General features: G+C 41.9%; 3 protein-coding genes across 7 annotated transcripts in view; 1 reads left to right on the forward strand and 2 right to left on the reverse strand.

Moving 5' to 3' along the window:
- Positions 1-9,990, reverse strand: LOC117431965 (general transcription factor IIH subunit 1-like). Of its 2 annotated transcripts, none has more exons than XM_034053289.3 (15): positions 9,679-9,990; positions 8,407-8,577; positions 8,011-8,203; positions 6,942-7,104; positions 6,473-6,566; positions 6,120-6,269; positions 5,560-5,639; positions 4,771-4,901; positions 3,814-3,901; positions 3,419-3,507; positions 3,159-3,276; positions 2,396-2,486; positions 2,151-2,266; positions 1,859-1,951; positions 1-1,297 (listed from the first exon to the last, which is right to left on the reverse strand). In XM_034053289.3, exons 2-15 carry the CDS (start codon positions 8,558-8,560, stop codon positions 1,211-1,213), a joined length of 1,647 nt encoding a protein of 548 aa, XP_033909180.2. In that variant the 5' UTR covers positions 8,561-8,577; positions 9,679-9,990; the 3' UTR covers positions 1-1,210. The 2 variants fall into 2 exon arrangements, with proteins under 2 accessions (XP_033909180.2, XP_033909179.2); XM_034053288.3 differs by having other exon boundaries at positions 9,753-9,989.
- A 405-nt stretch (positions 9,991-10,395) lies between these two features.
- Positions 10,396-18,817, forward strand: LOC117432463 (toll-interacting protein-like). 3 transcript variants are annotated; one of them, XM_034054405.3, is made up of 6 exons: positions 10,396-10,654; positions 13,704-13,853; positions 14,022-14,204; positions 14,498-14,650; positions 14,838-14,928; positions 16,834-18,817. In XM_034054405.3, the coding sequence occupies exons 1-6, from the start codon at positions 10,622-10,624 to the stop codon at positions 17,046-17,048; spliced, it is 825 nt and encodes a 274-aa protein (XP_033910296.1). In that variant the 5' UTR covers positions 10,396-10,621; the 3' UTR covers positions 17,049-18,817. The 3 variants fall into 3 exon arrangements, with proteins under 3 accessions (XP_033910296.1, XP_033910299.1, XP_033910297.1); XM_034054408.3 differs by lacking the exon at positions 10,396-10,654 and adding an exon at positions 11,614-11,711; XM_034054406.3 differs by lacking the exon at positions 10,396-10,654 and adding an exon at positions 11,625-11,885.
- A 606-nt stretch (positions 18,818-19,423) lies between these two features.
- muc5.1 (mucin 5.1, oligomeric mucus/gel-forming) overlaps positions 19,424-24,785 on the reverse strand; it is a 32,315-nt gene continuing 26,953 nt past the window's right edge. For both annotated transcript variants that reach the window (XM_059002220.1, XM_059002221.1), the window contains 10 exons: positions 23,996-24,027; positions 23,438-23,609; positions 23,063-23,167; positions 22,717-22,757; positions 22,282-22,404; positions 21,762-21,860; positions 21,423-21,551; positions 21,078-21,117; positions 20,627-20,753; positions 19,424-20,279 (listed from right to left, as the gene is read on the reverse strand). In XM_059002220.1, the coding sequence (XP_058858203.1) occupies positions 20,042-20,279; positions 20,627-20,753; positions 21,078-21,117; positions 21,423-21,551; positions 21,762-21,860; positions 22,282-22,404; positions 22,717-22,757; positions 23,063-23,167; positions 23,438-23,609; positions 23,996-24,027 (1,106 nt within the window). In that variant the 3' untranslated portion in view covers positions 19,424-20,041. The remainder of the gene's footprint in view (positions 20,280-20,626; positions 20,754-21,077; positions 21,118-21,422; positions 21,552-21,761; positions 21,861-22,281; positions 22,405-22,716; positions 22,758-23,062; positions 23,168-23,437; positions 23,610-23,995; positions 24,028-24,785) is intronic.

The following is a 24,785-nucleotide window of genomic DNA, read 5'->3' on the forward strand; positions in this document are numbered from 1 at the left end:
TAGGTTTTTAATTAATTTTATTCCATAGTTTTCAGACTCAAATGAGTTTCACACAGAGAAAATACATAAAAATATTGAAAAAAAATGTTGGGTCACAATTTTCAGCTGTTGTCGGGGGTCGTACTACAACGACATAACCGGCACACCATGACAGTCTAGTGGTGCAACCGCAGAGAATTTCAGACCAAGAGCCACAGACAGCAGACAGATGTCTACATGCACCCCCGGATTCTAACACCGGTACCTTAGACTGTATCCTTGATTGAGAATATTTCCTTAGTGTACCGTGACAGATATTATGCAGAAAGGTATCATTTAAGTTTCTTAGCAAACAAGCGCGCATTACAGTTAACAGTCCTCCCCCCGCCCGTCACCTTTTTGATCTGCTGTGCATGCAGTCATAAATCTTTACCCATTGCACAGCAGTGTAATCCATTCCTGGTTTTACTAGGTTTAATCAGACACACCTGACCTTGTTACCTGTACACTGGGGTTAATCAAGCTTGTAGTAAAACCTGGAATGGGTGGAACTGCTCTGCAAAAGGAGTCTTATTTCCACCTCTGATATATCTCTGTACACCCATAGAGAAAGTGCGTTAGGCAGTGAAACCAAAAATAGTCTAATGTCTTTCCTGAGCCTTCAAACTCAAACAAGCTGAGTTTTTTTATACTTTTAATATGCTCTTAATAAAAACTAGCCCATGAATCCTAACACTGTCAGCAAATGCAGCATGTTCTGAATCAACATTAAGCCTATGTGAAACCCTGTAGTGACCCAAGCACATTTTATTGTACACATTGTTTTAAGTCATTATAACAATAACGATAATAAAAATGATGATTATTATTATTATAGCAGCACTCTAACGATGCAAACTCTGTGCAGTTCCTGAGTCCCTGCGGTAAAAACACTGCTCTGCGATTCCAGGTTCTCCGTTTGGTCATCTTGTTGTTTGACGTCTTCAGAACTCCTCGAAGAGCTTCATAAAAGATCCCCCTCACCTCACCCCCACTTTTTATTTATTTATTTAGTTCAATTCCACTTCGTTGTTCAAACCTCAGGAGAAAACTTCTTCTTATTTCCAAGGGAACCCTAGCAAGATTCCATTTCTCAAATCCATTCCCTCAGGATTCTCCTCAACCTGCCTCTTTTAGCTGCCAGGGCGGCAGCTCCTCCTCCTCCTCCTCCTCACCCCCGGCTGGCACCCCTTCATGTTTTCCTCAGCATGCGTCTCGTCTGCCACGTGTGGAATTTGTTGTATGCTGTCTGCAGCATTTCCTCCAAGTGGCCCGTTAGCTGTGAAGAGAATCGGGATGGTGAAGTTAACTGGGGAGGGTATGTGGGTATGTTATAATTGTCTGTGTGTCCTTCCCATATCGGGGGGGAGGGGGTGCAGTTTGTCTGTAATGTATTTTGCTTTTGCTGTTCTATAAGAGATTTGCAGATATTTTTGTAGGTAGTGCATGCAATGTGTGTGTGTCTATATCTGGGGCTGATGCACATTTCTATAACAGTATGAGATTCAACTCATAGTACCATAACACAGTGATCTGGTACAACACATTTATTTTAGATATATATATATATATATATATATATATATATTATATTATTAGGGCAGCACTGGTACCCGAAAACCCAGGTTTTAAAATTACCCAACACTATCAAGGTGTCCAATTTCACTGATTTATCAGTGCGACTCGTTTCCAGACAAGCTTGAAAACTTGTCAAACCAAGATGAGGAAAATAACAACTATATTAAGTTTCGAAAGAAAACCGCGACGAACAAAATTCAGATATGTCTGCGTCTTTACAAGAAATGAGCAATGAAGGTATTTATTATTTATTAAGACTTACATTTGTACTTAAGTATTGCCGTTGCATTTTTTCCTGGAATGGACACAACTTGGTAACCTGAAACCGCTCCAGGTTGCTCCTCATTTTCACCACCTGAAAAACCCAACAGGTCTGTTAGCAATACCAGAAACCAGTTACAGACTGTGCAAGCGTTTCTCTCCCCAGTGACTGCGTTACTGCAAGACAACAGTTACCATGTGCTCCGAGATCCACAGATGTGGCTGAATATGTTAAATAAAACTATTTTTACTTCAACAAGCACAACGCCGCTGTGGTGCAGACAGATTCTTACCTTCTCCTCCAGGAAAGGGGTGTTGACAGGGAAGCAGGACCAGAAGTGTCTAAGCAGCTCCCCCGCTGCCACGTACAGGTGCTTCAGCTCACACTGGGCGTCGTTCGGCACCATCTCTGAAACGAGACACACGCACCGAGCTGGAATAAAACTGGAATACACAGAAGTCATTGGAGAAAGTAAGCAGACCCACGTCTCTTTCTATTGGGATCAGCAGTGGGAAGGCTAGCTGACAGCGCGCTCACGGTTTATGGCTTGTTGTGTTCCTCCTTGCATGAGCACTCCTCCCGGAGACAGGGCTGCAATGGCCGTGCTCGCTGTGCTGCTGGAGAGGACCTGCCAACGGCAAAGAGGGAACGAGAACAGGGCCATCAGCTGGCAGGATCACACACACACAAAGCAATCCGTGTGCAATGGCATGCGCGCAGAAAAATATTAGCAAAATGTATTTCTGTACTGTCTTACGACATGAGACCAACTCCAGAACCCAGATCAAGGTACTGACTTCATAACAGATTATTTACCCAAAAGTTAACTTTCAAGAAAAGTACTTCAACCAAGGCTTTACGTATCGATTAATCAATTAACATCAATACATTTTACACAAGAAATCTTCGTGCCGAATACACTTTACAGAATTAATATCCTGGATAGTTGTGAATTATTCTACAGTAATCGAAATGGAAGTGTTCTTGCAGAGCTCCGCACACCACTAATCTGGACAGAACGCGTTCTGCTCAGAGATAAACACAGTTTCTTGAGAGGCCCCTTTTTAAAGCACCAGGACATTATGTCAGAGGGGAAAAACAACTGCTCCTTACTGCAAAGTTTGTTATGCCTAGTAAAGAAAACCAAGGTGTTTGGATACAAGGGAGGGAGATATATAATGATCTGAATGTTCAAACTGCAAGATAAACACTACGCCTGGGAAGAGGTGAAACATGCGCAAAACAGACGTCCACGTTTCCTACCTCTCCCCGTTTCCTTTAACAACAGCAACACGTTTACCTGAGTGAGTCTTGGCGTGTAGTTGGCCGTTTCGTGCCTAATACAGTTGACAGAGTTAATAATGTCCTGGCTGGTTGCATACTGCTGGCATTGTACAGGGGTGGGACCGTGGGAATACCTGTGCAGAGAAAGGCAGGTTCAACTACACAGAACGACAGGCTGGAAACGAGTTGTGTAGAGAGGAGAGGACCACCATCTTAGGATTTATTCAAAAGCCGTCCCTCTCCTGATTTACTGCAGTAGTCGCAATGTCAACCCACCTATCAGACTTCTTGAGGTTCAGTGAAACAGCTTTCCTTCCATTCTCTTGCACCAGGTCTGCATATTCTATAGATTCTTTTAACTTCACCTAAGGAGATAGTAAGCAAGGAGTCGTCTTAGTTCTATCACTGATACACACACATACACACACCACATCCAGCGATGGAAAGAAGACTCCTATTGCATAGCAGTTTCACCCACAACAATGTTTACTACAAGCTTGATTAGCCCCCATGTATAGTTAACAAGCTCAGGTGTGCTTTATTAAAACTCATAGTATAATCAATGCAATGGGAGTCTTATTTCCATCCCTGACGTCTTTTGCACAGATCACATGTAATTACAGGTCACAGGGTGGAGTGGAATTGATGTAACACACAGTGATCCAGTTTACCTTTTTCACAGACGGCTGGAAGAAGTCTGAATCCTTGGAGTTTCCATCCGTACTGCTCGTCTCTCCATTCTGCTCGTTCTGTGCATCCCTCAATTACACACATACAAGCAAGCAAGCGAGAGTCAAAGAAACACAGCACAGGTAGTACAGAAAACAGTGTTGGGTAAATCCCTTACGATCAGAGGCTGCGCATTACCACGCCTGACCTTTCTTGTGGTTCTGCACTCAACTGAATAACCGGTTTGCATGCATGGTTTGTTTTCCCCTATTTTATTTTTAACTCTGTAATGGACATTTCTGTGTCACATGTGACACAATGCTTAGCCACCCCTCTATAATATTATTTTGTGAAATCCAGCCTCCCAGCCAGAATTTGACATATGCAGAACATTTTGTGTTACTAGACAGGAAGGCTGAAACAAACAAAGTGTTCAGTACAAGAAACTGAATCTCGTTACATAAATACATTAGCTTTTCTCATTTCAAAAATGCTCAGCCATCACAGGGTTAAGTATTTCTTTTCAATTAATTTCACACCCAAATGTTGCCGTAGAGAAAACGCTTTCTCCTTCCCTTGTGATGCTCTTAGTATTTCCAAATGATCTTGCTGCCGAGTTTTTTTTTTTCCTTCAAGATAGCAGTAACCCTTTTACCTCCACCTGCTCCATTCTCTGGTGGAACCAACATGAGTTAACCAGGAATGGAAAGGACTCCTATTGCACAGCACTTTCACCCATTCCAGATTTTAATACAAGCTTGATTAGCCACAGTGCTTGGGTAACAGGCTCAGGTGTGTCATATTAAACTCCAGGGATGGATCAAAACCGCTATGCAAACGGGAGTCTTAATTCCTGTTAACTACATGCATTACTACTTTACATCGGCAGGCTCAAGGTGTAACAGCAGTAGATACAGAAACAGCAGGTGCAGTCACTTCCCTCCCTGGCTGGAGCTTACTGTTTGTGCAGTCCAGTCGCCAGCACCATGGCACTGTGGTGGTTGAAGCGTTTGATGATAGCCGCGTTGCTGTTCTCTTTCAAAGTCTTGTTGTGACCAGAGGTGGACGGCCCTGAGGAGATACCGTAACCCTGACAAGGAAGGAAGGAAGGAAGGAAGCAGAGGGAGGAGATCAGCGGGGAGGTCTCCCTTTTAAAAGTTTACCATGGTATTATTTGCAGTTTTCCCATGCTTTTCCCTCATGGTTATGCTATGCATTTACCATAGCTTAAATACACTTATTTCAATACTTCTCTGTGCTTTGCAGTGCTTACCTATGCTTTAATACGCTGTGCTATACTTTTACTGTGGGAAACTTTTAGAAGGGCTTTTTCTGGCTTTGAGGACGGAGCGTTGCCAACACAAAATATATTTTAAAGATAAATAAGATTACATTTTCACTCATACAAAATAAAAATAATAATAATAATAATAATAATAATAATAATGGAAATACATATTAAAACCCATTCCAGGTTTTAGTATGTGCTTGAAGAGCCCCAGTGTGTAGGTAACAAGCTCCTGTGTGTCTCCTATTAAATTCATAGTAAAACTTGGAATAGATCAAGCTGCTTTGCAATGGGAGTCTTATTCCCACCCTTGTATAATAGCAAACACAGTGTGAAACGCAGATATTCACGTCAGCTCATTCAAGGGTCTGCAATTCGCTCTCTGCTTGTTCTACACCAGCCGCAGTTAATTCAGGCTGCTCATACTGTAATATTTTTTTTGTTCGTTTTTTTTTTTTACCTCATCCAGTGACTTGTCTTCAAATGACACCAGATCAACCATTGGGTTCCTCACTCCTTGGCCAACCATGGACTTCAATCCTGTTTAACAAACACACATCGCAACAAGGTCATTTTAATGTTTTTTTTTAACTTGTTCTTTACCTCTCTTGTTTTTTTCATGTTTGACTGCTCCTGTTACTCTCTATAGCCATCTATCTAGCTAAGGTCAGACCACAAACTCTGCTGGCCCTAGTATACAGTACAGAAGGACGTGGAGCCATTTCTAAGCGATCAAAGCTATTTTGAGACTTCAACAGGACTGAAAATATTGTAAAAGGTATGGTCAAAACTCATAGTATTTCAAAGACATGCAGATGGGCATACCTGCACTTATATATGTTTGATTAGCAGCAGTCAGACACAACCAGATAGCAGTGTTTTCAAGATTATCAAAACATTATTTGTGGTCTCCTTTATAGCTTTGCATCAAAACCCGCCTCCAGTGAGTGCAGCGGACCTGACAAACCCGATCAGTGTGGACTGGACTGACTAGCACAGCGGTTCTGGGTTCAGCGCTACCTTGCTCATCCAGCTTGCCACACTCTGCGAAGAGGTCCTGCGAGCCGGTGCTGATCCGGTCTCTGTGGAAATAGTGGGACTGAAAGAACCGGGTCCAGAACTCCTTCTCCGTCAGATTGTGGGGCACGTTCTCCCCGTACTTCTGTTTGACTGTTCGGGAAAACAAGAGCACAGGCAAAATATCTCACCCACTGCAGTGGAACAGAAATGATGTACCTGTTCAATATGGGTCTTACTACCCAAAAACCATAACGAACGTGCAGGAGAAAACGGACTTATTCCACACAAGAGCCGACATGCACGCACACAGCATGGTGGTTAAGATGCAGGTGTGGCAGACAGGGCTAATGTACCTGCAGGATAGGTCCTGAATATGGATTCAATGATATCAGAGGTCAGGTTGTATCTCAGACCGTTGCAGCCATCAGTCTGCGGTCGAACGTCCGCCTGCATATGAATAAAGAAAGTGTAAGTATCCCCTCCACCAGCTTTGAAATAAGCATATTTAATAATACATTAAGTAGTATATTTAATAATACTAAAATAAATGTTTAACATTCAATGACAAAAGCTTCAACTAGTCCATCCCATCGCCCCGATTTAGTTTATTAAAGTGCAATCGAGCAGAAGATTGTTTTGTGTAGCAGAAAAACTATATTCTTCGTGGTCCTGAGTTTCTTCTGGAAAACATCACGCAGAAAAGGTTAACGAGAGTTTGAACTGGCATGGCTACATACGCAATTCATCCCATTTTGTATCACTGTGGATTAATCAAGAACAGGGAGTCTGTCTGTCTGTCTGCCTGCCACGGATACCTCTTACCAGAAAGGCTGCGGAGATGCCCACTTCCTGCTTGCTGTTGGTCAGCGAGTGGTCGACGGAGTTCATGCTGACCCGATTCGTCCAGAACTCCTCTGCGCTGATCACCTGACTGACCACCAGGTCCTTATAGAGCTGGAACAACAAGGGGTCCTCCTGGAGCATTCTGGGAAGAGAAGAGGGGCAGAACACACAGAACAGGGTTGAATGAGTGAGTGCGCACATCTATTTAGTTCTCTCTCCCTTACTAATATTTTATTAATTTCAGGTGTCATACAACAGTCATTGTACCTGTTCATGAAAGGGACATGGCACAAACATCCAGAATAGCTGGGGTGCACATATATTTAAAAGATATAGACAATACAATTAATTACAACAACAAAAAACCCTAAGACAGAGGTTTCGACAGGTGTCTTTTTCAATATCTGTGTCTGTTTGTTAAACATACTTTTATAGTTTAGCGGTTTTTTTAAATTAACTTTTAAACTGTTTTAAAATTTCTACACTTTTTATTTTTTATTTTTAATAATGTATTAACTCTATATATTGTACCAAAATGTTAGTATTTCTGATCTTGCTTTCTTTTTATTCTTTTTCTCTGTGCAAATGTATTTTATTCTGACTTTTTGTTTTGTCATGTACAGTGCTGGCTGTCTGTGTGGGTCCTGTTCCAGTACTAGCTAAACCCTGGCAGGCTGTGTGGGTCCTGTTCCAGTACTAGCTAAGCCCTGGCAGGCTGTGTGGGTCCTGTTCCAGTACTGGCTAAGCCCTGGCTGGCTGTGTGGGTCCTGTTCCAGTACTAGCTAAGCCCTGGCTGGCTGTGTGGGTCCTGTTCCAGTACTAGCTAAGCCCTGGCTGGCTGTGGCAGTCCTGTTCCAGTACTAGCTAAGCCCTGGCTGGCTGTGTGGGTCCTGTTCCAGTACTAGCTAAGCCCTGGCTGGCTGTGGCAGTCCTGTTCCAGTACTAACTAAGCCCTGGCTGGCTATGTGGGTCCTGTTCCAGTACTAGCTAAGCCCTGGCTGTCTGTCCCGTTCCAGTACTAGCTACGCCCTGGCTGGCTGTGGCACACCTGTTCTTCTCCTCTAGCTCCTTGTTGGCTTTCCTCTTGAACTTGGGCAGCAGCTGCTGCAGCAGGTCCTTGGCTGCGTCGCGGTCCTTCACGGCGCTGCTCTCGTTGGTGAAGTGAAAGTTGGTCGTCTCGCCCGTGTGCAGAACCAGCTGCAGCTGGATCTTGGATTTCCCATCAGGGCTGATCTTCTGACCTGCAGACAGACAGAAAGTAAAGTTTGATTGGTCGTTAATGAACAGTCTTCAGTATGATTTTGATTCGGTAATGCAACACACTCAGGTGTGTCTTATTAAAGTCGTAGTTAAAACCAGGAATGGATCAAACTGCTGTGCAGTGGAAGTCTCGTTTCCGTCCCTGTAGTGTCCTGCAGCCATGCGGAGGGAGGGTGGTACTCACAGCGGATGTCCGCATACAGGTGGCTGACGGAGAAGCGGTCCTTCCCCTCCGGCGCCCAGGCGACCCTCTCCGCCATGAGGTACAGAGCCCCATCCTGCTTCTTCTGTCGAACCCGCTTCACAATGAGCAGGACCTCCTCCGACGAGGTGGCCATGGCGGTGCCTGCCCTGACTGGGAAAGCAAAATAACAGGGCTACAAGGAAGGCACAGATTCAACTTTACGTCCGCAACGTGGTTAGAAAGTTCAGAAAGGGGTGGGCAATCTCCAATTCCTTCAGGAAAGCCTGTTCTGCTGTCAAACTAATCTTGCTTTGCTGTGACTTGCATCAGGGAGACGCCCAAACCTGGCAAAAAATCAAGACCAGACATTGTGCTGCCGATACAACAGGCTCGAAAACAACGCATTAGGCTTGTGGCTGTGCATGACCATGTATGTGGAAATCATACCTTTTGTCGTTCCAGAGATCTCTTTGCATCTGACCCAGTTCTGCCTACCTCTCTCAGACAGCCAGGAGCAGTTCTGCACCAGTAGCAGTGCGCAGTTATTGGTGTTTTATTCATTACAGTAGTATTAACTCGGTGTACATTATGCCACAAAAATAACAGCATGCTACATTGTTCTGTTTTGCATGTAAATAAATAAATAGATATATTTCAATGGCACACACACAGTGGTTGTGTGCCAGCACCACACAACAGAAACTGTAACATGCAAATCAGGTGCATCCCACAGTATATCTAAGTGATAGACTGCATTACCTAGTAATACTCCACCAATACAAATAAACAGCCCAAGTAATGGAAGCATTATAAAACACATCATAACACTGTACCAGCGAGTCCCTTTTTTCTCTTGTTTTCGTTAAGGTAGTAGCTGTACACCATCCTTAATATCCCTTACAAAACTAAACACATATATACTGGTAGTGTCTTAACACCACTTACCGTCGATATATTACACTGACGTGCCATGATTCAAACAGAACTATTCTACCAGCAATGTACTACGCAATTCCTTTTTGCAGCTTTTAACACTTGTCTCATTAATGTAAGCTATTTATTAAATATGATATGTTAAATTGCATTTACATATTCATATGCAACATACCCAGTACTGCAAACCGCTGTGACTGGTAACAATATTTCTCAACTTGCGCTGGGAAAGACCCGCACCAAATTACGCGTATGGCGTGTTTATTATTTCATGTTTCAGAACACATGCGTTTTCACTTGTTCTTAACATTAGAGAAAAGCGAGATGTTATCTTCTTACGTTGAACTTTGCTGTTCGTCTTCCTTAGTCTTCCCTGCTCACTAACACGCTTGTCCTAATACAATAACAATTACCTCTGTTAATCTGCCGATACTGCACACCACATTTACCAGCGTGTACTGCCTCAAGTATTCTTCCAATCTTTAAGAATTGCGACACATTTCCAATTTGAAAACCTCTCCCTCCTTCTCATCCATTAGCACCCAGCCGGCTGTCACTTTCAAACCGCTCCGGCCGGGAAACATCTAGAGGAGCGGAACAATTAGGCCCAGTTAAACAAACGGTCCAACTAACAAATCTGTGGAACTGGGAGAGTCCACTAAAATGCAAAAGAACACTTAAAAAATATTAATGTTCTGCGATTTTTAAAAAAAAAATTGTAAATAGCTTTATATTGCTCAAATATAAAAAAAACCTTTTTTTAAAGTTTTCTAAAAAAATATATATATATGTATATATATATATATATATATATTAGCTCAAATATATATATATATATATATATAATATATATATATATATATATATATATATATATATATATATATATATATATATATATATATGTGTGTGTGTGTGTGTGTGTGTATACAATTCTGACAACGAGCCAGGTCGTGTTGACGTACGCGTGTGTTAAGGGAGGATTGCCCAACGAGAGTAAAGTTGGTGATGAAAAGGGCGACATTTTGGCTCAAAATAGGAGCCAGCGTCCTGCTGTGATCTATTGCGTCACCGGAGCCAACATGGCGCACTCGATCACGCAGTTTCACTTGTGACGTCCGAGCAAATCAGCTGACGAGGAAGGGAAGAGGTTTGTTCGGCAACGGTGTCCGGAGAAAAAAAAAAAAACGAAAGAAAGATCTACACATTATCTCTTTCTGATTGTATTATTATCCCGTCAATAACAACATCTCTCCTGAGAGCGAATATAGGTAGCGGCGCCATGGCAACCCCCATCAGCACGCAGAGGGGTCAGGTAGGTAACGCAAACAGACGTGTTGTTGTTAATCGTATGGAGTACTAGTTTAGCTAGCCGTGCCTGCTGGTATATTGATATTATTGCGATTATACCTGTAATAGAGTGTCTCTATTTAAAAACAAATCATTTGGGATTTTGTTATAAATTGCTTTTTTTTGTTTAACCGTACGCGGGAGCTACTGTAGCGAATATTCATCCGACCTGTCATCTTACTTATAACGAGTGTCTTATTTTAATATCTGGTTTATAATATCGGTGGAGAGCTTGTTTCGCCTTGTCACAGCACGATTTGACTTAACGTGTGAGGACAAACACAGTTACTGTAGACACCATCGAGATTTCAATAAAATATACAGGATTGTACCTCCTTATAAAGCCTAACCGTGGTGAAGAAGGCAGGTTGCAATATCATCGCTGGACCCGACTCAGAATGTGTTTCTTGTAAATAACATGTGCCAGGAATGGACGTTAAGTCTCCCGTTGCATACATAGCAGGTCGATCCATTTCTGGTTTTACTATCAATTTAATAAGACACACCTGAGCTTGTTACCTGTACACTGTGGCTGATCTGGCTTGTGGTAAAACCTGGAATGGGTGAAACTGCTATGCTACAGGAGTCTTAATTCCATCCGTGAATGGTTATCCATCTTTTCTACAGCCTCAGTATATATATATATATATATATATATATATATATATATATATATAGATAGATAGATAGATAGATAATTAGATAATATATTCCTATTTGAATTATCGTTACATGACTACAAATAAGATGTTTATTTAACTAAACAAACAAAAAAAAAGTGTGTGGTGCTTAACAAGGTGTGATGGGTCTTGAAAACATGTCAGGTCTCCACCTTGTTGCTTCATAGCTATTGCACCAATGACAGAGCTGGAGCAGCCCTTAACACAAAGTGCATGCTCCTATCACAAGACACCACTCCCAGGAGTGCAGGTCTGACTCAGTCTGACTCAGTCTAACTCTAATTGTTCAAGATCAAACCTGTCCAGTTTGGGAAGCTAGCTCCTCCGTTTCTCTTCAGTCCTGTAAGTGGCCTGCTCAGAGCTCGTTATATTTTACTTTCTGTATGTTTAACATTGCCACTGCCTGCAGGACCAGAGAAAGGAAACATTAACCCAGCTCCTGCAATTATTAGCATTGTGTCTTAACGGAGTAGGAAACCAAGGGGCAGTGCAGCTTTGTGATTGCAGCGTTGACTGGTAAGTTGCACTTCACGTTAACTGCTGCTGTGTTTATCCCTCGTTATTTTGCCTGGAAAGCCAGTGGGCAACTGAGCAAAGTGTAGTTTACACACATTTTTTTTTTTTCAGTACAACAAAGTGTGAAAGAAAATTAACTTCATGTTACAGGTCTGAGATCTTTCACTAAATATTTGAGCTCTGGCATGAAAAAACAATTAAAAATAAAATCAGCCTTTGACATGGTCTGTTGTGTCATCCCTATCGCTTCATTAGTAGTCATCCATTAACCTCAAGCATTTGGGATGCACTTTGTTCCTGCCAGCAATTTAAACACATTTGCAAACGTATTTGCCTGGTATGTTTCTGTATGCAAATGTAAAAGCATGCGGTGTTAGTCGTTTCGATTGTGAGAGAGAGGTAAGATTGTGCCCTTTGATGGTACTGCCAGTCAGTCAGCCTGTGTGGTGGTACTGTACGTCTGAGAGTGGCAGACACGGCGCGTTTTTAAGCACTGTAATTTATAACTATTTGTACGTGTTTTTTTTCTGATTTTGTTTTTGTTTGGGGGGGGGGTCATCTGTGATTTGTAAATTGTAATCTTACCCAGACACGTATCCCTGTAACCAGGACTACCCTAATATTTATAGTAATAGAAGAAACTCATCCTGATCCTTTGTTTAGATAGACCCTAATTAGCAATCGGGTGCTAATTCTGCTATCAACTAATACAGCATCACCTGCTCTTCAGCCATTACAGCACTTGATTACAGTACTGTCTATGTGATGATTATTATTATTATTATTATTATTATTATTATTATTATTATTATTATTTATCTCTTAGCAGACGCCCTTATCCAGGGCAACTTACAATTGTTACAAGATATCACATTCTTTTTTACATACAATTACCCATTTATACAGTTGGGTTTTTACTGGAGCAATTTAGGTAAAGTACCTTGCTCAAGGGTACAGCAGCAGTGTCCCCCATCGGGGATTGAACCCATGACCCTCCGGTCAAGAGTCCAGAGCCCTAACCACTACTCCACACTGCTGCCAACTGCCAACTGGGAGTTACCCAGTTGCAATACAGCTTCCGCACATTTAGGAGTGGCATCTCTGCCTGGAATCCTATTTCCTGATCATCTACATACCTGAACAGGGCCTGTTCCATGACTCAGTGAGCTTGGGCAACGGCACATCTTCTAACCAAAGCTTTCAAATTCACTGCTTTGCTGTTTGATTTGATTACATGTGAATGGCTGTAATGCGTGACAGGCTTATTCGGTTATTTTATTAGTGGTGAGAATGAACCAAGGATAGCCCAGCAAAGTCTCCTGTGCCCAGTTTAACAGCTGACTGGAAACCCAGGCACATCCAAAGCTAGCATTGGCTAAGCTTTTTGAATTCAAACTCAAGGGGTCCTGTACTGTGCGTTTTTTTTTTTTTTTTTTTGTCATACAAGATAATAGAAAGATAGCACAAAGATAGCATGCTGCTGTGCTCTCATAATACAAGACTTTAAAATCATCTTGTTCTTTAAATGGCTCATAAAAGACCATTGCTTTTATAGAGACCCCCCCCAAAAAAAAGTACAGTTTCCAGTAAGTTCAAACCACAATATTACCTTTACAGCCACCAGGACTCAGGATTAAATACCATGGTTTAAAGCACAGATCCTGAAACGTTATTTGGCGGACACCTTTTTAAAAACTTTGCTGTCTCTCACGTCAGCAGTGAAACGTGTATTTTCTGCGGGGAGGCCCCTGGGCAGCCTCTTCCCACCACAGTTTAATAAGCCTGGTGTGTAACACCCCTCTCCTCTTGCTGGTGCAGGTGTACATCGGAGAGCTGCCCCAGGATTTCCTGCGGGTCACCCCCACGCAGCAGCAGCAGCAGATCCAGCTTGACACACAGGCAGCCCAGCAGCTCCAGTACGGAGCCACCATGGGAACAGTGGGCAGGCTGAGCATCACCGTGGTGCAGGTAAGCTTTTGAAAGCCTGTTTGGAGTACAGCGTCTGAGCTGTGCCTGTTACAAAACATATGTGTGAGTGTTTGCGTGTGTGTGCATGTCTGCATGTGTGCTGTTTTTGTAAGAATGAGTTTTTCTGTTTTTTTAGTCTTAACCTAATTGTCGCTTCTCTCTCAACAGGGCAAGCTGGCGAAGAACTATGGGATGACGCGGATGGACCCGTACTGCCGAGTCCGTCTGGGCTACGCGGTGTACGAGACGCCCACGGCACACAACGGGGCCAAGAACCCGCGCTGGAACAAGGTTATCCAGTGCACCGTGCCCCCGGGCGTGGACTCCTTCTACCTGGAGATCTTCGACGAGGTGAGCGAGAGGAGGGCGCTGCAGGAAACCAACAGCAATCCAACCTTTTAAATAAATACATACATAAAGTAAATGCAGTTTAAGAAATAAAAAAGATCATTTCAAATTCAAAGCCATTTTTTAAGACATCAAGGCTTTATAGAACATGCCTCCTACTGCTGCCAGTACCTCATACTGGCAGCAGCAGGGATGTGTCTCTCTATAGAACATGCACTGTACCTCATACTGGCAGCAGCAGGGATGTGTCTCTCTGTAGAACATGCACTGTACCTCATACTTCCTTCTTCCCGCAGAGAGCCTTCTCCATGGACGACAGGATCGCCTGGACGCACATCCCCATTCCGGAGTCGCTGAAGGAAGGGAAGGTGGTGGACGAGTGGTACAGTCTCAGCGGCCAACAGGGAGATGACAAGGAGGGGATGATCAACCTCATCATGTCATACACAGTGAGTGGGGGGCTGGGGGTGGGTATATGTATATAATGTGTGTGTATATATATATATATATATATATATTACATTTTATATTGTTAGAATTGTTTCCATAAATGGCAGCCTTTTAACATATTCTTGTGACGCTGTATTTAAATCCTGTCTGTTTCATGCCCTCTCTCTCGCTGCCTCTCCCCTCCAGTCTGTGTCAGCCAGCATGATGATGCAGCCTCAGCCTGTGGTTCTGATGCCCACCATGTACCAGCAGGGAGTGGGATACGTTCCTATCGCAGGTTTGTTACACCGCACTCACTCCTGAACTACCTTACTTTCTGTGCTCAGTCTTACTGTACGGACTCTACTTGGTATGTAGATAATGTTCCTTTTCCTGCCACTAGAGAGCGGCAGTGACCTTGTACTGAATGTGTTTCCAGTGACGTTTTACATGTATCAGGGATAGAAATAAGACTCCTATTGCATAGCAGATTCACCCATTCCAGATTTTAATACAAGCTTGATTAGCCAGTGTATAAGTAGCAAGCTCAGGTAATTAATAGTTTTATCAATAATTTTAATGGGACATTACGGCTGTATATTTTTGGTGAACTGCACCTTTCTCACTGCCTCTCCTTCTTATATGCCATTCATTATCTTTCATGTTTATTTGTTCTTCTCCTCTGAGTAGCAGTAGTCGCAATTGCATATCAAGGTGCAGCTAGCACAGGAATGCTGTCCCACCTGTTTATAAGGAGTGCTCTTGAGCTATATATATCCAAGGTATTTATCATGAAGAATGCCGTGCCCTTTGCGTGTTCGTGACCGTGTGCAATTAGTCACATCTCTAATACAGGAATTCTTCACTGTGGGTACTGGCCACAACATACAAGAGGTCTTGAAATACAAGTCAGACTATACCGAAGTAGACAGCCGCTAATATAAACAGGTTCATTCGTTCTTTCACTTGGAGTTATTAATCAAAGCAGTCATAGCATAGCATGCACCCCAAGCATGCACTTGTTGAAGTTACTGCAGGGTTTACATGGCTCTTTCTGTCCTAAAGCTAGCAGCTAAAACACAATCCTGTGTCGCTTTTTAGATTTGAATTCATGGTTTAGTATGGGATGGTCTAAAGATGACACAGTCGCAAACCCCAGTCCCTGTAGTCCTGTAAGACGTTTAACACACAGGATTGGAAAATGAATCAGTCTGATTAGGATTGAGAAATGAATTAGTCTGATTAGGACTGAGAAATGAATTAGTCTGATTAGGATTGAGAAATGAATTAGTCTGATTAGGATTGAGAAATGAATTAATCTGATTAGGATTAAGAAATGAATTAGTCTGATTAGGATTGAGAAATGAATTAATCTGATTAGGATTAAGAAATGAATTAGTCTGATTAGGATTGAGAAATGAATTAATCTGATTAGGATTAAGAAATGAATTAGTCTGATTAGGATTGAGAAATGAATTAATCTGATTAGGATTAAGAAATGAATTAGTCTGATTAGGATTGAGAAATGAATTAATCTGATTAGGATTGAGAAATGAATTAGTCTGATTAGGATTGGGAAATGAATTAGTCTGATTAGGATTGAGAAATGAATTAGTCTGATTAGGATTGAGAAATGAATTAGTCTGATTAGGATTGAGAAATGAATTATTCTGATTAGGATTGAGAAATGAATTCATCTGATTAGGACTGAGAAATGAATTAGTCTGATTAGGATTGAGAAATGAATTCATCTGATTAGGACTGAGAAATGAATTAGTCTGATTAGGATTGGGAAATGAATTAGTCTGATTAGGATTGAGAAATGAATTAGTCTGATTAGGATTGAGAAATGAATTAGTCTGATTAGGATTGAGAAATGAATTAGTCTGATTAGGATTGAGAAATGAATTAGTCTGATTAGGATTGATTAGGATTGGGAAATGAATGAATCTGATTAGGATTGGAAAATGAATTAGTCTGATTAGGATTGAGAAATGAATTAGTCTGATGCCTTTACAGGATGCAGTTTTATGATACATGATGCATTCCTGTAGCACTACAAGGAATGAGGTCTGTGTTCACTCAGGGCTGCACAAGTTCCCTTTCACTCTGGTCATTTTTGTTCACTAATCTCAAACACAGTGGGCACTGAAAACTCTTTTCAATTTGTTTTCATTCTTTCTGTGTCTCGTCCTTTCTGCAGGGGTGCCAACAATCTACAACCCTGGGATGGTTCCAGCAGGGGTTCCTGCTCCAGTGGCCAATTCACAGCCCCTCTACAACGAAGAGGACCTCAAATCTCTCCAGGACATGTTCCCTAATTTGGATAAAGAAGTGATTCGCTCTGTCATGGAGGCTCAGCTGGGCAACAAGGACACTGCCATTAACTCCTTGCTTCAGATGACAGAAGAATTATAGATCCAGGCTCTGTTTGTTTATGAGCTCCTAAATTTGTATACATACATATATCTATATATGATGCACATATGTGTACAAGACTTTGTGTTCTCTGCAGTCCTGTGACGGTGATGGGGGGGGGGGGGGGCTGCCATTGTATGATAGAGTGGTTTTCTGCTGATTGATTATTTTATCGATTTATTAGCCATAATTAAATGATATATATTTTTGTGTTTAATCAATGCATTTTTTTTCAGTCGCTTTTAGCATTCTGTGAAGTGTCCAGATGTGAGCATATTCACTGAACTCTCTCCCCAGTCACCCCCAGATTTAATTGGGACTGGATGGGCGTAGAAACAGTTTGATTTGACAAGAGCACAGCATGCAGCTATTATCAGCTGCTCTGCTTCTACCCTTCCTTCGTGTCATTGTATCATTCGGGTTAGTGGAGAACACAAGCTGCACACGTAGAAAGACAGACATACATGCATCCCTACAAGAGACTCTACATCTTCTCTATATCAGCAGTATTGCCGACTTCAGGGCTTTAGCTAGAACATTGTAAATTTGTGGCTCAATGGATTCAGGACATCTTCTCAATGATTTGCCTCAATGAATTACCCAGCCTGCACTGTTGTTGTTGTTGTTGTCGTTGTCAAGCCATTATTGCTGCCTATTAAGCCATGGGGAAAACTGAGCTCCCTACAAACACGTCCAGTAATACATGCTAGACTGTAAGACATTGTGTATGCTGGAGTCATTCCTGATATGACATGAAGCTGCTGAAACTGAGAATAGTTTGGCATGTAAAACAGCTGGACTGGCTGCTTGCAATATTAAACAAGTCTGGCATAAAGAATAGAGGCTTTGATGCCAGGCTTGCGTTTCCAGCTTCTACAGGAAACGGTTGGGGTCACCCCAGACCAAACTTATTTGCCACTTTGTGTACTGTAAGAGCCAACACATTATTATTGTTTTGTTTTGTTATAAAATTTGACATAAACAGACAAACATCTTTGGCGGTCTTTAGAGAACACAAAACTTTCATTGATTTTTTGGGGGACTGGGAGGAATTCAGTGACAAATGAGATGTCTTCAGATTCTGCACATTCCTTTGTTCTGTTGACTCAAAGGCTAACAGTATTTCATAGTTTCAGAAAATAGGAACACCTGTTGTCTTGTCTCTTTGGTGTACTATATATATATATATAAGACTTCTTTCTTTAGGCAAGTCAAATTGAAATTTCTTTAAAAAATAAAAAAATTAAAAGTTCAGGGCTTTGCAAGAAAACCGAGGTAGTGCCTGTAGATTGTGATTGTAATAAACATGAAAGTCAGAGCTCACCAAAATGTAGATTCATACAGCTGGTTTGTTTTTCATCATCTTGAGTATATATTTTAGGAGTTCAGCTTGGACTTTAAATGTGCAGGCAAACGCGTGTTCCATATTCCACGGCTTATTTTTGAAGTGTAAACATTTTAAAAAATAAATAATGTTGCAGGTGAAAGGAAGTGCCAAGTCCTTGTTCCAGCAGTTCATGTGGTTTCTACTTTCCTGACATTTTACCTGATTGTTACCTGAAACTGTTATGCAATAGGAATCTTATTTCTCTGATTTTACAAAACTCTAAAATCTCTGATTTTACAAAACTAGAACATAACAACAAAGTGATATCATTCTACTTCTCGTCAGCACTCTCAATGTGTTTTTGTTTCTCATTTTGTAACAGTAACATGATTTTTCCTTTATAATCAATAGTAGTTAAATAAAGAAATGCTTTGAAAATATATCTTGCGTCTCATCCTTGTGTGGGTGTCGGCTGTCTTGGTTTGTCAGTAGTTGATCTATTTAAGTAATATAATTTCTTGTGTATTGCTACTCTGTCTGAGGTACAAACATACAATACAGGGATCGTAGAATCTATTTATAGAGGGCTACACAATGGGGGCTATGTGGGTGCCATTTTCCATGGTAACCATTCTAACTGGATGTGGTTTTTAATGTTGAGCAAGCTGAACACCAAGACCGTATTTGTTTAAAATAAAACCACCTGATGCAGTGAACCCTGTTAATCAGTATAAACACAAACAGGTTTCCTAGGTCTTTGGTCATTGATGATTTAAAGAGACCCAGAAAACCTGCAGGATTGGCCACCCCTGGCATATGGATAGGGTTACTATATGACTCCAAGTTCACTAGGACAGTTTGGGACAGGTCAGGCTTTCTAACTCAAATCCCAATGCATTCTGGTAAGTGTAGTCCTGTTTCTATTAAAGAAAAGAAACACGTCAATGGTATCCTGAGACAGGTATGCAAGCCTGAACTGTCCCAGTGAACATGGAGTCATATGGTAACCCTACATGTGGGTGAGAGTAATACACAAGGAGACGGAATATGCAAAGTGCTAAAGTTTATTAGAACAAACATTTCACAAGAAGACACTTGAACAAGATACAGTCAGTAAAAGGCTTTACCCATGATCACACACACACAAGAAAATACAAAACAAAACAAAAAAACATCAAATTATGTTTTAGGGTCCATATGTTAATTCTTCACATCAGAATTATTAATTAGTTCATGCATTTGTCCTTCATCTTTAATTAAGTGCCCGGAGTCACAAATATCTATTTAAATATATATTTAAAAAAATTGGATTTTGTGTACTTTGGTATAAATGTGGTGTGGTGCCGGTGAGCTGTGAGGGAAGCAGCCACACTGAATGTGTATGAATGCATTGTCAGTGTTGCTTTGATGTTTGATTTGCATGCCTAGTCCTACTAAATAGAAGTAGCTTTTCTATCACACCAGAGAGATGGCAGGTGTTGTTACTGAGCTGCTGTAGGAAGGAAAAAAAGAAAAAGATGAGTCATCTTTAGGAAAGCAATGTGCGCATCAGCTGTAGTTTGCAAGCTATCACGTAAATGATTTGAAATGCTGTGCATAAAGAGATAAAAGAGGTCGGATTAAATCCGAATGATCATGCAGGAGTGTCGGGATGCTCCATGCACGATTACTTCCTCCTGCGACGAGCTCTCAGGTCTTCCGTGACCTCTTGCCCTCTGGGTGGCACGCTGGTGGTGTTGTTGTCCACGCACTCCGTGTTCTGGCAGCCGCACTCCTCCACGTAGATGTAGGAGTAGTCGACGGTGGTGCTGTCAGGGCACGACAGAGTGATCGTCTTCTCGCTGGTCTTCGTCTCCCTGCAGCAGGTGCAGGAGTGCATCATGGAGTTCGATTCCGATGAATACCTGGAGTTTGGACAGAGGAGAGAATCAGGCGTCAGACCCTGATATAAGAGGCTGGGTCAGGGGGCCCATTGCGACTCGAGTAAGAGACCCTGTTTAACTGCGTGTCCAAAACCTTTACCTCCAATTCCACACAGTTTTATATGTGTACAGTGTATTGTGATCGAACTCAAAAAAGTGATTGAATTACTAAGCAAGTGGGGGAACAAGAAGACAGTGCTATCAGCCTGCATCAGACTTCCTTTCCATCTACCACACAAAGTTGTGTGCAGATCAGTGATGGAATGCATTCATTACAAGACCTTTATTAATAATAATAATAATAATAATAATAATAATCAATGACTTACATGGAATATGTTCCGCATGACCCTCCGCATGATGTCAGCTCCACAGCAGAATTAGAGTGGCACCCGTTGCTAACAATTTTAGTTTTTTGTTTCTCAATGTTGCATTTGTTATTAGGCTTCGGTATACCTGCATGGATTACAAATGATTGGAAATGTTCAAATAACAAAAGGCTGTGGTGTCTAATCGCTTGATCTAAAGGGCGGCTGGGTTAAATTTGAGTGCCGTTGTTTAAATCGTTGAGTTAGGAGGCAAACAAACAACGTGAGTGAGACTCTTTAGTGTACTGTTAAAAAGTAAGTAGTGTGATCTGTTTTATTTTTAAATGGTGGCAGTACTTAGAAATGACTCTTAAAATCAACTGAACAAAGACCCCAGGAACTAACCCAACAGCATGAATGTAATATTATAGGCATGATCCTGTAACAAGCAGTGATCTCTAGTAATACTTACACTGAAGGCAACAGCTATCTGGGTCAGGTGTCAAAGTGCCCTGAAATATGCATACCAATAATTAGAAACATATTAATAGGGCATTTTAGAAAAGAAACTACAGTATGTGCAAAAAGAGCTACTCCAAAAAAACACCTCTCGGTTGTGCTTATGTCCTTCTTACTTCTTAAACCCAAACTCAGCTGTTAGAGAAATGGAGTTTACCTTTAACACGCCTCGTCTGAAGAACAGGACTTTGTGGACTCCAGAGCTAATGTATTCAGCTGATCGTATTAAGGGTGTCACAACGTAGATCAGTTTAACCCGTTCAACTGCCTTTTTTTTTTTTTTTTGTAGAAAGCTTACCGGGATGCAGTCTTCGGCGTTGAATGGAGGACAGAAGATGTTGATCTCAGTTAGTCCTAGCTGGTCTTTATTCTTGTCACACTTGTATTTGGTGCAGTTGTTATCGGGGCTTGTCCAGACTTGTCCAGGCTGTGTGGGATGGAAAAGGATATCACAAAGGCTGTTAGACCACTGTGGGGCAAGATTCTCAAAGATACTGTAGGAGAGAAAAGTCCCGGGGAGCCCCCCCATTTCACCACGTCATGATTAATAGGGCTGTTGAAAGACCTGCTCAGGTGTTTAATGATTGAGGGCCTGTACTGAAGGTGCCGAGGCTGTCCGCCCTGCCATCACTCTCACCTGGATCACATGAGCTGTTTGGTCTGGCAGCATGACGACACATTCCTTCTGGACACACTCTCCACAGCACCTACCGGGGATTGCCTCATACCTGAAGCCCTGCACGCAAACAAACAAGCACACACATTGAGATCACAGTTTTCAATGAGAGAAGGCCATTCAGCCCATCAGTGCTCATCCAGTTCCTTGCAGCTGATAGTTCTCAAAACTTTGGTTCTTAAAGGATCCCGGTGATTCAGTATCAACAGCACAGCTAGGTAACCCATTCCATCCCCTCACCAGTCTGTGCGAAGAAGTGACTCCTACCCGGTCTGCCCTAAGTCTGTCTCCACTTAATTTCCAATTGTGTCCCCTGTTCCTGGTTTCTGATAGACAGTAGCTAATGTCTTGATAGGTAATGTGACTGGTAAATACGCAAACCCATGTATATTTATATACTATAACCCTTGTCTTTCTTCTTCAAAATCAAATGGGCCGGAAGGTTCAGGATTTTCAGATTGTGTAATGAAGTGGCACCTACAATCTGGCATTCGGTGTCACAGGATATTGGCACACAGTCAATGATTTGCAGTTGGGTGGCTGGGTCGATTCGGTAGCTGCACTGGCACGTTTCACACATGTCCTTAGGAACATTGGATCCAGTCTGTAAAAAAATAAAATAAAACACTGTGGATCAACACATATGCTTGTGTACAATAAAATGAAATATTGAAGCTGTCAATTTCAAGCACAGCCCTTAGAAAAGTTTCCCATAGTAAAAGCAGAGCAAAGTAATAAAGCACAGTGAAAGCATGGTAAAGAATAGCAAGGTATGGTAAAGCATATTAATACACGTGGTAAAACAGAGTATAACCATGGGAAAAGCATGGGGGAAAACTGCCACAAAGAAATGCAAAAATCAAATGGTCCATTTTTATAAAGGCCGATGTACATATGATACTAAGCCTGCCCTCACCTGATATTCCGTGTTGTTGAACACGCAGACATCCTTAGGCACTACAGAGAAACAGACAGCATGTTAAAACAGATGGCTTGCTAACTGTAGTATGAATAGTTGGGTGATCCATTCAAACAGCTAACCATGAACACCCCATACATTCATCCTACAGTGCTTATAGTCTGTACATCTATTTTAGTGTTTATTTCAATTCAAGTCACATATTTAAAATGTGTGTTTGTTTTTTTGATTATCCAGGTAACACAAAGCAGCATTATCCTGGGTGGTACAGGTATTTCACACTGCATGCTGTATGTATCTGGTTGTATCCATGCTGTGGTGGGATAATTACAGCAATACTCACAGCACGTATGTTTTAGACAGCAGCCATCCTCCGGGGGACTGATCTCTAGCTTGAACCCTGGGTCACAGCTCTGCTGTGTTTTCGGGCAGAGGTCCACATTGCATTCTGTGCAGAGAAAGAAAAAGCAATTGGAGCGTTTGAAATGCAGCATGCAAACGGTTATGTATTAAACGCCTTTTGTTTACAGTGGTCCTCAACAGCTTTTGGGCCACGGGCACGTTCAGCATGTATATTGCCGATAAGACTGAGGACGTGATCATTTTTCTTAACAATGGCAGCCTGGGCACAGCACTGTGGTTTCTCAGGCACAGTTTTGCCCATGAGCACAGCTTCAAGCACCACTGCTTTAGCTGAACTCTCCAAAGGAATACTGACTGCAGAGGGTCTTGTTGCAGCACTGGCTGTCTATCTCGGTCACTCGCTCCTGTCCCTCCTTGGAGCAAGTCACAGGCGACTCTTCTGTGCACACGTGGGGCTTGCATTGGACACTCATCGAGTCTCTGTCACAGACACAGTCCTGGCAGTTACTCTGCCACGTCTCGCCAGGCTGAGAATAAAGAGAATGCACATCGGGGTTCAAGGAGAGCAGTGCCTGGTGAGAAGGGATCTTTCTATTGTATTTCATTGGAATATTTAATATTTAATATTTATGTGTATCTGTTTGTCCATTAAGTTGTCGAAGATATATACTGTGTATATACAGTATATATATATATATATATATATATATATATATATATATATATATATATATATATATATATATATATATATATAAACTGTGTACCATATTAAAAGAAAAAGGTAATGTAGGTACACAAAAATGATGTGAATTGATAGAAAATCATATATGAGGACGTTTCGGACTACAAGTCCTTCTTCAGCTGGATAGAAAAAGCTGTGCTTAAGCATATGTATATAAGTATACTGTACCTTTTTGGGCATGCCATCAGCACCAGTGCAACCTGCAGGAGTAAAAAAACAAACAATAATAATACAATGTCAGTCATTAATGTCAGTTTAACCATTCTACTCAAAATTAGATGCAATTGTTTTTCTGGTAGCTGTGCTAGTGCAAGTGCATGCATTATGGGACATGATGTGATGGCCACTTCACCAAACCTCACTGAAAACTCCTTGATGTAAAATGTTCTCTAAAAGTTAAATAACCCTGTAGCAGGGGAGATCTGGACTGACTGTCTGGCACATCCGTATTACTGCAGGTAGAGGTCAGCAGTCTCGTGGGATCCGCCTGTCGGTCATGGCGATGACACGGAGAGGTGGGAAGAGGGTGTGTGTGCTTCCCTCTCTCTGAGTGGCTGAGGGGCGGGCCTTGGGAGACTGCTCGGCCCATAAGATCTGGTTTGGTTGGACGCTCGGGTGGCCGTGTTTGGGGGAATACCCAGTGACTCTGACGAAAGACGTCAGTTTTAAAATAAAACGAGGCAAAACTGGCTGAGAAAAACAGCCTGCCTTAAAATAATTTAACGAGAAAAGAAATAATAGAAATCACCACGTACCCGAGGGGACGTGCTTAGTTGTACGGGGAACTCCGGCCATCCCAGTGTGTAGGTAATTGAGCGTAGGACGGAGGCCCGTTCTGACCGGCTTAGCGGCAGTGGGGGCACTGCGTAAGCAGAACTTTTTGTTTGTAGTTTTATTACTGTGTTTTATTTTCCCTTTTTCTTTCGCCTTTGGTTTTTCATTATTATTTGCGAGCACT

Source organism: Acipenser ruthenus, chromosome 27 (genome assembly GCF_902713425.1).
Source record: "Acipenser ruthenus chromosome 27, fAciRut3.2 maternal haplotype, whole genome shotgun sequence".
NCBI lineage: Eukaryota > Metazoa > Chordata > Actinopteri > Acipenseriformes > Acipenseridae > Acipenser > Acipenser ruthenus.

What these genes read in the sequence shown, in the direction of transcription:
- LOC117432463 (XM_034054405.3), top strand. Translation starts at nt 10,622, where the DNA reads ATGGCAACCCCCATCAGCACGCAGAGGGGTCAG. An exon ending in TCAGCACGCAGAGGGGTCAG is followed by an intron (nt 10,655 to 13,703) that starts GTAGGTAACGCA and finishes TTGCTGGTGCAG; the next exon opens with GTGTACATCGGAGAGCTGCC. An exon ending in TGAGCATCACCGTGGTGCAG is followed by an intron (nt 13,854 to 14,021) that starts GTAAGCTTTTGA and finishes CTCTCTCAACAG; the next exon opens with GGCAAGCTGGCGAAGAACTA.
- LOC117431965 (XM_034053289.3), bottom strand. Translation starts at nt 8,560, where the DNA reads ATGGCCACCTCGTCGGAGGAGGTCCTGCTCATTGTGAAGCGGGTTCGA. An exon ending in AACACAACAAGCCATAAACC is followed by an intron (nt 2,267 to 2,395) that starts GTGAGCGCGCTG and finishes GTCTCGTTTCAG; the next exon opens with AGATGGTGCCGAACGACGCC. An exon ending in CCCCTTTCCTGGAGGAGAAG is followed by an intron (nt 1,952 to 2,150) that starts GTAAGAATCTGT and finishes TGGGTTTTTCAG; the next exon opens with GTGGTGAAAATGAGGAGCAA.